The sequence below is a fragment of the Amia ocellicauda genome, chromosome 12, assembly GCF_036373705.1.
Source record: "Amia ocellicauda isolate fAmiCal2 chromosome 12, fAmiCal2.hap1, whole genome shotgun sequence".
In the NCBI taxonomy this organism is placed as follows: Eukaryota; Metazoa; Chordata; class Actinopteri; order Amiiformes; family Amiidae; genus Amia; species Amia ocellicauda.
Window position 1 is genome coordinate 2,179,097 of NC_089861.1, and position 17,881 is coordinate 2,196,977.

Sequence of the window (17,881 nt, forward strand, 5' to 3'; positions counted from 1 at the left end):
GCGTCGCTTTCTCTGTGTAGAGGTTGTGTTTGGTCAAGTGGGTGTTTCAGCTGTAGATGGAGTCGTTGTGATGCACTGAGAGACAACAAGCATTGGGTTGGGGGGTCCATCCATGGATGGTATTAATAATGGACTAAAGTAAATAATGGTGAGAACCAGTGTGAACTGTGGTGGGAGGTGGGATGCAAAGCAAAGGGGTGTGTGAGAAGGACGGGGTGTTTATAAGAACATAAGAAAGTGTCCAATCGAGAGGAGGCCATTCACCCCATCGTGCTCGTTTGGTGTCCATTAATAACTAAGTGATCAAGGATCCTATCCAGTCTGTTTTTGAATGTTCCCAAATTGTCTCTTCAGCCACATCACTGGGGAGTTTGTTCAGATTGTGACGCCTCTCTGTGTGAAGAAGTGTCTCCTGTTTTCTGTCTTGAATGCCTTGAAGCCCAATTTCCATTTGTGTCCCCGGGTGCGTGTGTCCCTGCTGATCTGGAAAAGCTCCTCTGGTTTGATGTGGTCGATGCCTTTCATGATTTTGAAGACTTGGATCAAGTCCCCACGTAGTCTCCTCTGTTCCAGGGTGAAAAGGTTCAGGTCCTCAGTCTCTCAATAGGACTTTCCCTTCAGACCTGGAGTATACTTATACTTTATGGGGCAGAAGTGGAGGACACAAATCAGACTTGTCTCCTCCCTAAATGTTATCATAAAAGCCATTAAGTATAAATACCACATTGTGTTGACACAATTTTGATAAAAGTAGCAGCATTTACACAGGAATTACTTATTATTAGTAGATGAATAAATAAATAGATGGATACATTAAATACAAAGCAAATTGTAGGTTTGGGTGTCTTGACAAGGAACATTGACAATATGACCTTAACTGTTTCCTTAGATATCAAACATGTGGCTGTACTCGATATTCAGGTTCTAGGGTTCATAAGCAGTCTTCCTAACCCTCAGAACAGCTGGTTTTTTCCTTTTCTAAATTAGATTTGGAGATAACTCCCAGGGCACCAACATCTGGAAAAAGCACATCCTTGAATGTGCAATTGAATATGATTGTGGGTACTTTTCTATTAAGACAACAATTCTACAATGCCTGTTTGACTGATTTACATACTGTCCTGTTTCCTTTCATATGACATCAGCTGTCTGGTAGGATTGGATATCAAAGCTGTGTTTTTTGTGTCCAGATGATCGTGTTTGACATCATTTATGAAGACATAATTAAGTCAAGTTACTACAAGTTGAAATCGGAGCTGTGTGCTGTTGTACTAACATGGCTAATGCAAGATCAATTCTGATGGCAGTAATGGAATTAGTTATCTCTCTCCACTAGAGCCAGCAATCACAGATTCATGTCACCAGGAAAATGAAATCATGGCAGTGTCCTTTATAGAGAACCGTCTCCCTAAACGAGATTACAAGGGAGACAATAGTGGAGCCGGAGCCAGTTCTTCAAAACCTTTAATTTCCAGGCAGCTTGTTTAGACCGAGGGGGAGATTCCAGCCAGATTGGCATCAGATACAGTTCTATGTACAGAAGATCATTAAGAAGCAATTATGTAATTTAAAATGTCCTATAGATGAAACATGATCTTGTAGAAGTCATTCTGAGCCTGTAGTCATCCAGTTACATCTCCGAATGAATGGGAAAAAGGACACTTGCACTAATATAATATGATCCTTAGACATATTGCAGGCGTTTGTATTTTACTGTTTGTTTGACATCAAAAGGTAACAATCCTGAGGTTTAATAACCTCTGACAGTTCAAGCTTCACACAGTAGCTGCCCAGTTCAGTGTGGTAAAGACACAAACATCTCTGTGGAGTTATTTTAATGTGTACATATGCACTCAGAAATACATACATTCAAATTTGACTAACAAATGGATTAAGTGACAAATGTGTGTTTTTTTTTTTAAACACAAGACTCTGACCTAATGTCCTTGTATAAACAATCACTGCTTTGATGTCCAATATAAATAGATACAAACCTAGAAACGTAACTATTAAACTTGGAATTCCACATGTATTTGACTTTTTAATATAACAAAAATAAATGGTACTTTTTATTATTATTATATATTTTTAGAAGCTGGTAAATTAGTCTGGTAAATATTAATTCAAAGTATAAGCAAAAACAAAAAATCTAAAAATCACAGATAACAGAGTAAAGAAAGAATGTGACACGGTGGACTTAATTACCTAATTGAGTTTCATACTTCTCACCACATCGACTCCTAGAATCAGAGTCAGTTCTGGGCATTAATTGAAATGTCTCCCGTCTGCGTTGTATCTTGTACTTCGTTTTTTGGGTTTTTCTGCCAGGACCTGCCTGCCTCTTTATGATGTAGGGGTGTACTGTGAAATGCCAGAATCACCCAAATGTGAAAACAACATTTATTAAAATGCCTACCAGATGTATTTATTGTGCTTGGTTGTCACACATATGGTTTGTGTTGCCAGATGTTCAGAACCCTCCGAAATGGTCTGAACGGTCGAGCGAGATATTTTCGTGATGAGACATGATGCTTAATCAATGAAGTACAAAGCTGAGCAAGATGCTTCCATGTTTCTTTAAAAAATCACATGTGTACGGATTACTTTTATTATTATATAGAGATATTTCACTTTTTAAACAAATAATTTGGGGTTTGCAGATTGTATGGCTTGAAAGCATATTTCTGCAGTTGTTTCATTTTGAAATGCATTTGTGTATGTTAAAAAATCATTTTGGAAGTAAACACACACACAATAAACCAGGGATTGGACAGAACTCCTCTCCCAGAGAGTGATTCAATTTATTATGCTATGGACGTTGGTCTCGTGCACAAAACCTCCACATAGTTTTCATTTCTGACCTAATTTCCCTAATTACTGCTGTTTCTGAGGCTAATACATCAGCTCAGGTAAGTATGTGAAAGGTTAATCACCTGGTAATGGTATTTGTCCAAAGTGACACCACTGATTATTTATAAGCCACAAGGTGCAGTCCGGCCCATTATTTCTGAAGTGGCGCACATGTCTGCTCAGATTGTTTTAGACGTGCGTCTTCGCAGGGGGAGATGGCTGGAGATCGGGAGGCTGCAGGGCTTTATGGGTGTTTCTCGATATGCAGGGACTCTTTCAGAGCAGTAGTCGAACTCAGAGGACAGACACTGAAGTTTAGAGTCAACGCTTAATTGATTCATTTTTCCTTGTAGGATTTGTACATTAATTCTGCCATATTATTATTATTATTATTTTTATTTCTTGGCAGACGCCCTTATCCAGGGCGACTTACAACATAAGTGCAAACAAAGTGCAAAAATACAGAGAAGTACAAGGCATATACTCAGAGCACATGTGGGTGTCTGTTTTCACTTCCTTCCATAAAAAAAGGCCATGAATCCTACCCAAATATTTACACAATGGAGAGCTCTTAAGACCAAAATGTGCCACTATTTACCCAAACGTGTACGAGAGGTACTGTAAAACGTGCTGCTTTAGGTGGATTTGTTTGAATTTCAGTCCAAAAGTTTCCATTAGTTTGTTTTCTCAGCTTGTATGGAACATGTGAAGCCATCACTGCGCCCACAGTAACATTTACTAGAGCTTGTTAACTTTTCATTAATTGAAAATGCATTCGACTTTACCAGCTTCTCATTAGAAAGCTACGTGTAGGGAAATATTCAGCTAAAAAAGGAAAGAAAATGGTGGACATTAGTTCAGATGGTATTCTTTATTAATTTGTGATGGTTTTTACTGCAGCTCTGGGATTAGTTGTTTTATGACTTCCAAATGTGGAAAAAAAAATAGCCTGCAGAGGGTGAGCGACATCACAGACCTGTGCGTAAATGACGTGGGCATTTCTTGTTTTTGGTTTGTTCTCTTCACATGTTTTATGCAGTATTTGTGTTACTAAATATATAGCGAGCAATGCTTACAGCGAGCGTCATCATTTCCGTGAAAAAGGGGTAATTTAACCACATCCAAGGTCACCAAGAAACAACACAGTGTGACTTGTGTCAACGTCACCAAGCCATCAATCGGTGACTTGATACCTGAATAGTAAAATATTTACAATTTAGTAGAAATGCAAACCAGTCAGAAGCCACTACTTATAAATCAAAATACGAAAAGGTACAAGTTTGCAGTTTATGATTTGCAGGTTGGTCAAAGCTGCATTCTAAGGTATCAACATCATTATTAGCCTCAATCCCAGCCCTTGTTGTCACCAACAGGTTCTTGTGCACAATTCAGCGAAAGTAGAGAATATTTATTTCTAAAATCAACCTTGATGGAAATTAAGCAAAGCAAAGCGATGTTTCGGGCAGGAAACTAACTTAAACACAGAAAGACAAAGCCCACTACCACAGAGAAAGAATGGCAATAGTGAATGGCAAGGCCACCTTATTTAAATCGCCCAAAATACCTTCACCTGCGTCCCGGCTATTTGCAGGTCAGGCATGTGGACATCGGCGAGTTACCGGCAGACATGGGCCCTGGAAGGCCGAGGCCAAAGCCTATGTGAAATGGTTGTAACACATTGTTAATAAACATCACATGATCGCATGAGTTGTCCTGACTGAACTGTTAAAAAGTTCCTACCTTCCCCTGCTTCTCTGAATGAGCATGCCCACTGCTGGAGGCCTGATATATGGCACCCAGCCCTCCACACGCCACACAACAGTGTCAGAGATCACGCCAGCGGTTACTGTCATGTTGATGTGTGAAAACGGTGGACAGGGATGGCATTTCTTTAGGGTAACTTTACTTTCGGTTGTGTTAAAACTCAGTAAAAGGTCTTCTTCTGAAGTGAGAGGGTGTGCCATGGCTGCTTGAGCTTTGTGATCCGTGATGGTGTTGGAGCTGTGGGCCGTGTTTCCCTCCAGCTTCTGAAGTTTGAAGTCCTAATTCTGGGGTCTGAAAATACACTCAGTGCCTTCTCTGTGAAGTGATGTTAATATTTATATAAATGAACAGCTGGATAATATTAAGAAATTTTTGGCTGTGATTAATCCATAATTTGAAGCAAACACCTCGGATTTCCAGTTTGTTTTATTAATGTTTTATTAATATGCTGTATTTAAAATAAAAACACAGAACTATTTTAAACACTCTATTCACGTTCCATCTCGGCTCAGATATTCTGTTCCTGTTTAAAAATGTATTTTCTGGCTCATGAGAGGTGTCAAAAATTGATAAGTGTCATCATAGTGCCAGAGAAATGGGGGATAATTTGTGTTCGGGTTGTCTTACACCTGGCAATCCAATTTGCACTACATACAAATCCATTACTATTCTTGATGTGTTTTGTTTCGATATTTGTCAGTTGTCCGTGTGACCTCACCACTAAAAACTTTATAACTGCCTAAAACACATTTCCCATACGGATGGGAATGAACATCAGTAAATAAGATATTAAACTATTACAACATGACATCGTATAACTACTACACCATGACATCATATAACTATTACACTTTGACATCATGTACCTACTATACCATGACATCATATAACTATTACACCATGACATCATATAACGACTACACCATGACATCACTTAACTATTACACTGTGACATCATGTAACTACTATACCATGACATCATATAACTACTACACCATGACATCATACACCTATTACACCATGACATCACCATTATATCATGTTTTTGTTTATAATTATAATTATTATTTATATTATTTTTGTTTCCACCGCTGCACACTTTTGCTCTGTTGTATTGCTCACTGGTTTCCACTCTTTGTCACCACAGCCGAGTGTGAGCACAAAGTGCACAGCGCCACGGGGATCCTCACCAGCCCCAACTGGCCAGACAAGTACCCCAGCCGCAAGGAATGCACCTGGGACATCACCGCCACCCCGGGACACCGCGTGAAAATAGTGAGTATGGCATGGGCACGCTTGACACTTGAACACAGTCTCCTTCACATCTGTTGTTGTTGTCTCTTACATGAAGGGCCTCAGCACTCAACGAATGTCTCTGTATTGGACCTCCTGAGATTCTTTACCTTTGGTGCTATGGCTATAAATCATTCACTAATGTGCTTCATTGGACCTATTTAGTTGATTTCGCTTTTTTGATTTACAGATGGTATATAAAGCCAACCCCATTTACTATTTTAAGCTTGAATGTCTTGTCCCAGGCTTGTGTGTGTATATATATATATATATATACATATACAGTGAGGGAAAAAAGTATTTGATCCCCAGCTGATTTTGTACGTTTGCCACTGACAAAGAAATGATCAGTCTATAATTTTAATGGTAGGTGTATTTTAACAGTGAGAGACAGAATAACAACAAAAAAATCCAGAAACACGCATTTCAAAAAAGTTATAAATTGATTTGCATGTTAATGAGGGAAATAAGTATTTGACCCCTTCGACTTAGTACTTGGTGGCAAAACCCTTGTTGGCAATCACAGAGGTCAGACGTTTCTTGTAGTTGGCCACCAGGTTTGCACACATCTCAGGAGGGATTTTGTCCCACTCCTCTTTGCAGATCCTCTCCAAGTCATTAAGGTTTTGAGGCTGACGTTTGAAAACTTGAACCTTCAGCTCCCTCCACAGATTTTCTATGGGATTAAGGTCTAGAGACTGGCTAGGCCACTCCAGGACCTTAATGTGCTTCTTCTTGAGCCACTCCTTTGTTGCCTTGGCTGTGTGTTTTGGGTCATTGTCATGCTGGAATACCCATCCACGACCCATTTTCAATGCCCTGGCTGAGGGAAGGAGGTTCTCATCGTCCCTTTGATGCGGTGCAGTTGTCCTGTCCCCTTAGCAGAAAAACACCCCCAAAGCATAATGTTTCCACCTCCATGTTTGACGGTGGGGATGGTGTTCTTGGGGTCATTCCTCCTCCTCCAAACACGGCGAGTTGAGTTGATGCCAAAGAGCTTGATTTTGGTCTCATCTGACCACAACACTTTCACCCAGTTCTCCTCTGAATCATTCAGATGTTCATTGGCAAACTTCAGACGGGCCTGTACATGTGCTTTCTTGAGCAGGGGGACCTTGCGGGCGCTGCAGGATTTCAGTCCTTCACGGCGTAGTGTGTTACCAATTATTTTCTTGGTGACTATGGTCCCAGCTGCCTTGAGATCATTAACAAGATCCTCCCGTGTAGTTCTGGGATGATTCCTCACCGTTCTCATGATCATTGAAACTCCACGAGGTGAGATCTTGCATGGAGCCCCAGACCGAGGGAGACTGACAGTTATTTTGTGTTTCTTCCATTTGTGAATAATCACACCAACTGTTGTCACCTTCTCACCAAGCTGCTTGGCGATGGTCTTGTAGCCCATTCCAGCCTTGTGTAGGTCCACAATCTTGTCCCTGACATCCTTGGACAGCTCTTTGGTCTTGGCCATGGTGGAGAGTTTGGAATCTGATTGATTGATTGCTTCTTCTCCCTTTAAGAGAGTGCTCCTAATCTCAGCTCGTTACCTGTATAAAAGACACCTGGGAGCCAGAAATCTTGCTGATTGATAGGGGATCAAATACTTATTTCCCTCATTAACATGCAAATCAATTTATAACTTTTTTGAAATGCGTTTTTCTGGACTTTTTTGTGGTTATTCTGTCTCTCACTGTTAAAATACACCTACCATTAAAATTATAGACTGATCATTTCTTTGTCAGTGGGCAAACGTACAAAATCAGCAGGGGATCAAATACTTTTTTCCCTCACTGTATATATATATATATATGCAAAGAAAACTATTTAAGTTAAAGAAATGAGCCATAAAAGGTTTTTGTTGTTGTTATAGATGTTTAAATGTTTAAAAGATTTCCGGTATTAACTGCAGTGGCCGACCAAGCAGACGGTCTATAAGTCTGTCGTCGATGTAAATAATTACCTCCATAGTTAATAGTGATCCTGAGCTTGTCATAATAGTCGATGAGCCAGACATTCTACGGCCTGGGAGGACATGGGATTCAAGGAATGCGATCCCACAGACTTGTACCCTATTGTGGTTGTATTTGTATTAAGTACTAGGACGTGGCCTCTGACCATCAACGTGCCATAGAGGACAGTGCTGTGTTTCGTACAGGTCTGTCTCAGTGTGTGACAGTGTAGTGCTGGGTCAACGGTCTCCTCACACAATCAGTTAGATTATCTGAGATGCTCACACATTGAAATCAAGGCAGCAGGATAACACCGACACAAACACCTTTCAGACAACCACACCTATCCCAGTATTGTACTCCTCAGATTCGGAGAATCTCTGCTCTCCTCTTCTCTTCAAGGACAGCTGTTAACATGAAGTGCATTCATATTCTGGGGCCGGTGGGAGGATTACGTAGATTAAGGCAGCTTTGCACTACTAGACAGAGCATGCATTATTATTTGCACAATGTTTGACTGTTTTCCATTTATTCATTTACAAAAGCTCTCGCTTAATCTCCCTGCCTGGCCGCCCAGCTTCACGAAGTTCAGTTCTAGGTTTCTGAGACGTGGAAAGGCTGTTCTTGGAGAGGCGTAATTTCTGACATTTTATTACAGATTCATTTTTCTTTACTTTTTCTAAGAAAAAGGGGGTTTGCAAAACAACTGCCCTCCTGGTCTCAGACAAACTGGTAGGTAATCTGTTCTCAGACCAAAGTATGCCTGCTTCGAAATATCCCCCGAGATTAGTTGTCAGTCCCTTGTTTGATTAATAAACACACATACAGTGAGGGAAAAAAGTATTTGATCCCCTGCTGATTTTGTACGTTTGCCCACTGACAAAGAAATGATCAGTCTATAATTTTAATGGTAGGTGTATTTTAACAGTGAGAGACAGAATAAGAGACCTCTGTGTTTGCCAACAAGGGTTTTGCCTTACTAAGTACTAAGTCGAAGGGGTCAAGTACTTATTTCCCTCATTAACATGCAAATCAATTTATAACTTTTTTGAAATGCGTTTTTCTGGATTTTTTTGTTGTTATTCTGTCTCTCATTGTTAAAATACACCTACCATTAAAATTATAGACTGATCATTTCTTTGTCAGTGGGCAAACGTACAAAATCAGCAGGGGATCAAATACTTTTTTCCCTCACTGTAGTTTGATGTTCTCAATGTGACGGATTAGAAGGTGGTCTCAAAGTGAGTCGAGAATTGATAAGATTGATAAGAACATAAGAACATGAGAAAGTGTCCAGTCGAGAGGAGCCCATTCGCCCCATCGTGCTCGTTTGGTGTCCATTAATAACTAAGTGATCAAGGATCCTATCCAGTCTGTTTTTGAATCTTCCCAAATTGTCTCTTCAGCCACATCGCTGGGGAGTTTGTTCAGATTGTGACGCCTCTCTGTGTGAAGAAGTGTCTCCTGTTTTCTGTCTTGAATGCCTTGAAGCCCAATTTCCATTTGTGTCCCTGGGTCCGTGATGTAACCCTATCACTTCATTTCATATGCAATGGCGTTTTTTCTATATACCCTGGGAAAGGTGGTTGTTTAAAAATGACTGCAGACAGCTTCTAGTTTTGCACCCTTTTTGGTAAAATCATGCCGGAAGACGCCAGCATTGAGTATCATGTATCTGGACTTCCTGTCCAGGGGGCGGGTCTCTTCACGTTTCAGAGCAAATGCTCTCAGACATCACAGACACCGCGGCCGCAGGCACACACCAGCGTCCCCAGCTCGCAGAGTGGGGGTATATATAGTAGCTCTCTTGAACCAGAGTTTTAGGAATGTATTAATTAATGTATTAATCACCGTACACCAATCAGCCATAACATTCTGCCCACTGACAGGTGAAGTGAATAACACTGATAATCTCGTTATCATGGCACCTGTCAGTGGGTGGGATATATTAGGCAGCAAGTGAACATTTTGTCCTCAAAGTTGATGTGTTAGAAGCAGGAAAAATGGGCAGCGTAAGGATCTGAGCGACTTTGACAAGGGCCACATTGTGATGACTAGACGACTGGGTCAGAGCATCTCCAGAACTGCAGCTCTTGTAGGGTGTTCCCAGTCTGCAGTGGTCAGTACCTATCAAAAGTGTCCAAGGAAGGAAAAGCGGTGATCCGGCGACAGGGTCATGGGCGGCCAAGTCTCACTGATGCACGTGGGGAGCGAAGGCTGGCGATCCAACAGACGAGCTACTGTAGCACAAATTTCTGAAAAAGTGAATGCTGGTTCTGAGAGAAAGGTGTCAGAACACACAGTGCATCGCAGTTTGTTGCGTATGGGGCTGCGTAGACGCAGACCAGTCAGGGTGCCCATGCTGACCCCTGTCCACTGCCGAAAGCGCCTACAATGGACACATGAGCATCAGAACTGGACCACGGAGCAATGGAAGAAGGTGGCCTAGTCTGATGAATCATGAGTTCAAGGTGTTGACTTGGCCTCCAAATTCCCCAGATCTCAATCCAATCGAGCATCTGTGGGATGTGCTGGACAAACAAGTCCGATCCATGGAGACCCCACCTCGCAACTTACAGGACTTAAAGGATCTGCTGCTAACGTCTTGGTGCCAGATACCACAGCACACCTTCAGAGGTCTAGTGGAGTCCATGCCTCGACGGGTCAGGGCTGTTTTGGGACCTATTCAATATTAGGCAAGTGGTCATAATGTTATGGCTGATCAGTGTATATATATATTTATAAAACCAGTCTGCATCTCCATGCATAGACAGAGACTAGACGGAGACTTTATCGCAGTGTGACAATTCAGAATCAATTAGGAACAGGAGCCTTGGATCCACTTTGTCACAGATTAGTTTGAGTCTTGCATGCGAAGGGCTCTGAAGACCAAACGAAGGACCCTGTTCGTCACGTTGCCTGTAGCGCTGTTTTAAATCGAATAGGCAAACAAATAAATAAATAATATCAGCAGATCACTGACAAGGATGCTTTGAAATTCAGATCTGAGATTTATTAGCATGTATTTCAGACATGCTGACACACTTTAGGCCTCAGTGACAGAAAATGCTGCCCCAAGTGTCGCAACAAAGTGAAATCGGAGTCCCTGGGCCGTGACCCGAATGGCAGACAGACACGCACGGCATTAGCAGCACAGCGAGATCGATTGCAGAGACTTGCAGGCCAACAGGTTGGGCCAGATCTGAGAGAAACAAAGGTGAGGAAAGCAGGACTGCCTGTCAAAGCAGTAACTCATTTTTATTCCAGAATCATTGGATAGAATCTGAAATGCGAGTTTGTAACAGAGAACAGTACGATACTAGCAAATCAGTGGATGTAGGCCAACATGCAAAGTTCTCAACATCCTACACGAAACTGAATTCTGCCAAAACACGCACACACAAAACTAACTAAGGTCTTTGTCGATGCACAGATAGTCGAGGAACAAGCATAATTAGTGAGAGAATGGCTGAGAGTGACAGAAAGTCCTACTCTAGAACAGTGATCCAAGTCCCTTTCATTTTCACAACAGCATCTCAATCACCGTAGATTTACATCCATTTTCATTCACTTCAGTGAGGAAAGATTTGACAAAAGCGCCTTCTCTTGTCATTCGATTAAAGCAAAGACTTTTAATGAAAAGCAAACCAAAACGAAAAAAAAAAGGTTGGATGGTCCATTCAATGTATTAATTTCCCACTCCCCGTTGTCTGGAGTGTCTCCCAGGTGCTTGTTAGCCCCTGCTTGGCTTGTAGAAATACTTATTTTCTATTCATTAAGAGTAAGGGCTGGATTTCCTCTTCTTCTTTTCTGAACAAGGGTCTGTGAAGTGGTGACAGAAGCTACGAGCAGCGCTGGCTGGCTTTGAAAATCCCCCCTTTTCTTTTTAAAGAACTAAAGAAGTCGTAATGATTTGCTTTTCAGGCCTTTAACGAGTTTGAGATCGAGCAGCACCAGGAGTGCGCTTACGACCATCTGGAGGTGTTCGATGGGAACAGTGACAAAGCGGCCATACTGGGACGGCTGTGTGGCAGCAAGATACCGGATCCTGTCATCTCGACCGGCAACAAAATGTACCTTCGGTTTATCTCAGACGCCTCTGTGCAGAGGAAGGGCTTCCAGGCCACTCACTCCACGGGTCAGTACACTACGCATCAGGTTTTATTTTCAGTTTTTTTCTCCCCTTTTTAATGACAGGGTTATGAATAAATGATTGCAATCCTTTTTTATTTAATTAGTTTTTAGTTAGCAGAAAGTAGGGCATTTTATTGTTACGTAAAGGATTTATGATATTGTTTTATGATAATGACTAACAGTTAGATTAACTAACAGTCAAATTCAACAATAACGGTAAATTACAACCGAGTTGTCCAAAATACTGCTGCCACCCAATAATCAATAACCGATCGCCCAGCTAACCAACAATTAATTATCAACACAATAAGTAAGTACATTAACACGTTTATTACCCCATTGTTAACAAGTAATACATGATGTGTTGGCTCTCCATACCCCAAGTGAGGGCAGTTTTTGTGTACTAGGATGCTGTTGCCCCCCCCCCACCACACACACATGTAATTTACAGCAGCCACTCGAGGAGCAGGGAGGCAATTAGAGAAGGAGCAGATGCCGAATTAACGACACATGTGTGGCACAAGACGAGTTAGAGAAGTATTTAATACACATTGACAATTATGTTAAATTACAGTTTTTAAATAACCTTTTTCTAATTAAGTTACTGGAATGAGTTTTTCTTTTCGTTTGAACACAAGCATCAAAAGCATTTAAAACCCTTTTAACGTCAAACAGATATGTGAACCTTCCAAGTAAACACACCAGAATTAAAGCAAACCCCAACACACTAAAGGATCTAGTGCCACCTAGTGGAGTCAACAGAGATCTTCAAACATCTTTATTCATGTGTTTCACTTTGCCAAACATCGTAAATAAATTAAACGCTTTATATATTAAAGAAAATAAACATCACAGTTCTCTCCGTTTAATTCTTAACACATCACATCAGTTGCTGACGTTACTTATTGAAACAAAACAAAAACACAACAAAACACAAAACACATGTTATCAAAACAAGTGCATCTGGGATTTGAAAATATTTAACAGGCATAATAAGGCATCCATGCTTTTAAAACTCCTCACAAACAGAGGACGTGTTCTTGTTTGTGGAGAGACTGATTGCTGTGTTTTCTCAGAGGCGTTGTTTCATAAGAGCCATATTACTGTCACAGACATGAGACACATTTGAGTCTGTGTGTCACTAACCATACGTCTGGGTGGCACCCTGACAATTTTCTTGTGAAACTCTATGACCACAAGCTCTCACAGCTAGGGAGGTAATTATTTCCACTCAGGGAGAAAAAAATAATAGTTCTAAGCGACCATGTTTCGACCACACTGTCTTCATCGGATCTCTGGGTCTGTACCGGGGGCTTTCAAACCGCGCTTTGATCTCCTGATCTGCGCCGTCCCGTGACTGGAGGCCTCACTGCTGTGGAGGAGCGCCAGGCTGCTGATTGATTAATGGTTCCTGAAATGTGTGACAGCCAGGCAGCCACGCACAGAGCAATTTTAACCACAGATCCACTTTAAGGATGTACACTCAAGCTGCTACAAGCCCAACATAGGTACGGCACAGAAAATAAACAGGGAGGGAGAAGAAACGCTTATAATCCTCTAGAATACACACACAGGATTAATACAGAGGAGATGATAACAGACAAAACATTATTGTAGGATTTCTCACTATGTCTCTGTACTAGTTTATATGAAACTGTTTGGATCACATACAATCTAATAATTACAATATTATTATTCAAAGTTTTGAGTGCTATGATTTAAGCATTTTTCTTGTATCATTATAGCAATAGTTCTGTGATTCTCTTCCACAAAATCTGTATTGGTTAATTGAAATTGCTAATACATTTAATTAAAATTAGTATTGAAAGCTATGCCAGTTGCTTTCCCACGCAATAAGAATATAAGCGAGTCTGTTATTGTTTTTACTGATGTGCTATCTCTAAATGAGAGAGAGAAGGAGAAAAAAACTGAAGGTATTCATTTTCAAACAAAACAGCATCATGTTCATTCATTTTAGGAGTTGTTTTGAAACATGTGGAGTTATAATCCATTTAAGATTTACTACAAGTGGAATAGTAGAGAAAACAAGAGGCTGACACATAAAACACATAAAATGACTCGTGTTCTTCACAGAAAATAACACGAACGTAGACTGACCTCCTGTGTTCCAGCTGTTGGTTGACTGAAGAGATTTTGATTGTGGCTTCTGAAGTAATGTTCATCAGGAAGCCGAGGGTTTTTCTTGGCAGCAGTTGTGGTTGTAAGGGGTTTTAATTACAGAGATTGAACCTTTTAATAGCAACAGACTGAGACTAATGCGTCTTCTCCACAGTCTTTCAGCACAAGGACTTTCCCCACTGAATATTTCCTTGAACTGCAGGTATCTTTTCAAGTCGTTCAGACACACAAGCAGGTTTATTCAGAAGGTGCATTTGATTTATTACAGACCGGTACGCCAAACACCTGAGGGTGACTATCTGACACACGCTACAGTGCAGCACCAATTTTATTTTGTCCACTTGGTTCTCATTTCCCTAAGTGTTCTTCACTGTCCTGTTGAGAACATTTCATCACGTTCATAAGACAGCTGTCAAAATGACTTGTTCAGAGTGATTTAGGTTCAGTCTGGCTGTGTGTTTAGGGGCATTAACACTTTGAAAAACAAACCTGCCACCCACAAGGTTGCTTAATTAGTCTTTTTCACGATGTTGGAAAACAGAATGATGTTTACCTTTTACATGACCTTCTGCTCCCCAGAGAAACAGCAAAAACCTTCCACTTTTTATCAGGAGGGACTATAAGGCCTCAAAATGGACAATTTGTTTCCTATTTGTCTTCTCATTTAGAGCTGAAATTTGTGTCCGCACCAAACCTTTTTAGGACAGAAAGAATTTAATGGCAAATAAATAAATACCATAAATCACCTGCCTAACTCGCCTAAACAGCATCTCAAATGACCTCCTACTTAAAATCTTTCCACACCTTTGATTCCCTAAGAGTGTGGGGGGCGCCTGAAGGCCGAGGCCAAGCAGAAGAACCTGTACTCCCACTCTCAGTTCGGAGACAACAACTACCCGGGCCACACGGACTGCGAGTGGATGATCATGGCGGAGAAGGGCTATGGCATCGAGCTCACCTTCCAGACCTTCGAGGTGGAAGAAGAGGCGGACTGTGGCTACGACTACATTGAGCTGTTCGACGGCTACGACACCACGGCTCAGAGACTCGGGCGGTTCTGTGGCTCGGGGGTAAGAGACAACGTACCTTTAGTCGTCAAGATGCGTTCAGTGGCGCAGTACAGAGACTTGCCATGCTCGAGGCTCGAGTTTCAGCCGATTTAAATTATAGAGTGGAAGGGACCTTAGAGTATAGGAGATCATTTTAAAAGCACAAGTTCAAATATTGTGTTAATGACATATTTCTCTCCTTCGTTTCAGCCGAGAGAGGAGATCTTCTCTCCCAGAGACACGGTTCTGCTCCACTTCCACACAGACGACACCATCAGCAAGAAGGGCTTCCATATACGATACACGAGCACGAAATTCCAGGAGGCGCTGCACACCAAAAAATAAACCGGACGACCTCGTCACGGGCAATCACAGCATTTAAAAAATCGGACAGAAGCAAGCAAAGTACAATGACTCTTCTTTCTGTCAGTGGAATGCAAAATGTCCGAGTAAAAAGGAAAGGAAAATTGACCCAAACTCAGCTGTTCTATCCCAAACACAAAACAGGTTTTCCACGTCGGTGGCATCAGTGCATGTCGTAATTGAAAGACACCTTTGTCCGTGAATTAGTTTGATGCCTCGCGATTTCAGTGGCGAGGAGGGCGCTAAAAAGGACCATTACAAGTGGACAAGTGCCGTGTCGTCGTCGCACCTGTCCTCTCCGTACGCAGATTTACGGGAGGAGTGCCGATGCTTGGATGGCGGTTTTGAACTGGAGTCCATTGATGTACTGCGAGTTCACCGGCCGCTCGCTGAGAGAAACATCGGGGGTGCTTTAAAATAAACCGCTGAGGACTTTATTTTTTTACTGTATTTGTAATATTCCTTTATTCCTTACACCTTAAAAGAAAAGGTATGAGAGGTTGTCCCTGGTTTCTGTGTGCACACTTCAGTTCAGCTTTACCTGTTCGCTGTGAACCCCTGAGTGTTTGTCTACCCGGTCTGACTAAAACTCCAGGGTTTATAGCACAGGACTTGCTAAGGAGTTATATGCATTCCTAGATTTCGGTTTTAAGGTATGTTTACCAGGATACAGGGAGATGACATCACTGCAGGAAGTTCAGGAAATGCCACAGAGCTGTGTTGTGTTGTGTATGCCTGGTAGTTCTCTGACCAGACTGAGTATATCAGAGCAGAACAAAACATTATTTATCAACAGAATCGATGTCCAGAGATTCAAACCGGTGACAGTTTTCCATTCGGCATCTATATTTTCCTGCACAGATGCTTTCAGCCAACATGATGTGTCTCTGGTTCGAACCAATAAGAACCTAAAAACAATCCACGACCAGAACTGTCAATTTTGAACGCCTTTGATGCCCAAGGACTTGTTTACTGAACTGTCTTTTTCATCCCAAAACTGTTATTATGATGATGATGATTATGATTGATATTGGCAATGCCGAGAGAGAGGGTGGCTGTAAGTCTGCCTGTCTGCCAGAGGTGTCTCTTGCTTATGGCTTTGTGGGAAACAAAAACAAGTGAAGCCTTGCATATTGTGCGTTGCAAATGTTCATTTTCTATCAGTTTGCTACCATCATATCGTGCTCTGTTTATGCACTTAAATCACGGAGGAAATTCGGTAGCGGCTCCCTGTATGTCTATCGTGTCGTCCTGTTCACACTGACGAGGAACAACAAACCTTGGGGCAGACCTTCCAAAAGACCAGGATGGAGATACTTTCAGTAGCAGAGACAGACTAAAGGTAAAGGTAAATGGACAAGCCACTTTTGGGATGGTTTTTTTTTTGCCTAAGGGATATCTTTTCTGGAAGTGTGATGCAAAGCGTGTGCAGAACGGGCAGCTGCCGTTGAATGGATTTCCTATGGTGCTATTCCATGACTAAAGTACTCTGTGTGTAGAGTCTAATGAGCCAACGAGCTGCAGAAACACGTGTGAGTGTGGACCGGTGTCTGGCTGCGAACCGAAGAGCAAACCACGGATAAAGTCATCGACAGGCAGCACTCGTCCTGTGAAGAAGAAAACTAATGCCTTAGAACACAATGTATATTCTTGCACATGATGTTTCTTCGTAGATATCTGGTTTGCGTTGTCGATTTATTTTCGTTCTCGTTTTGTTTTGTTTTTTCCATCTGATAACAAGAACTCGCAGATTTCATTGTAAAAAGAAAAAAAATCGAAGAGAAAATTTCGAGCTCCAGCCCATGTTTCCCAGGCGTCCACTTTTCTAGAGTTTTGTTGTGATGCGAAGCGGTGAACCATTATGTGTGTGTTATGTAAGCAGGGCGATATCCGAGCTTTAGTTAAGGTGTATATGCATTGTGTATGTCTGCAAGGTGGAACCGGGGGGGAAATGAATTGACGTGGTAAGGTCGAACAGTTCACTGATTACTGTATGTGCCAACTTCCACTTGAATCTGTTTCACTTATGTTCATTCCCCAGCGTTTGTAGCCTGATTTCGGTGGCTTGCAAAAGTCATTAAAACCTCTTGTCGGGTTGACATTAAACCTTTGTGTTCCTGAGAATATTCTTCATCACCTGCTGCCTCTGTACGCAGAAACGTGTCCCTGGAATCGTGTTGAATTGTGGGGCGTTGTTAGAAAGAAATGTAACACATTACTAGTAACAATAGTGCCGACTAATGTATCAGCTGTTCTATTACAGCTGTGAATATTTATTAAAACCAAACTCTGGCCGAACTAAACCTAGCAGATTACAGACTGATACCCAGTCGAGGATCA

At 41.6% G+C, this 17,881-nt stretch overlaps 1 protein-coding gene across 2 annotated transcripts in view; it reads left to right on the top strand.

Moving 5' to 3' along the window:
* tll1 (tolloid-like 1) overlaps window positions 1-17,647 on the top strand; it is a 70,564-nt gene extending 52,917 nt beyond the window's left edge. For both annotated transcript variants that reach the window (XM_066718057.1, XM_066718058.1), the window contains 4 exons: window positions 5,762-5,889; window positions 11,781-11,994; window positions 14,949-15,199; window positions 15,389-17,647. In XM_066718057.1, the coding sequence (XP_066574154.1) occupies window positions 5,762-5,889; window positions 11,781-11,994; window positions 14,949-15,199; window positions 15,389-15,523 (728 nt within the window). In that variant the 3' untranslated portion in view covers window positions 15,524-17,647. The remainder of the gene's footprint in view (window positions 1-5,761; window positions 5,890-11,780; window positions 11,995-14,948; window positions 15,200-15,388) is intronic.
* The last annotated feature ends 234 nt before the right edge of the window (window positions 17,648-17,881 follow it).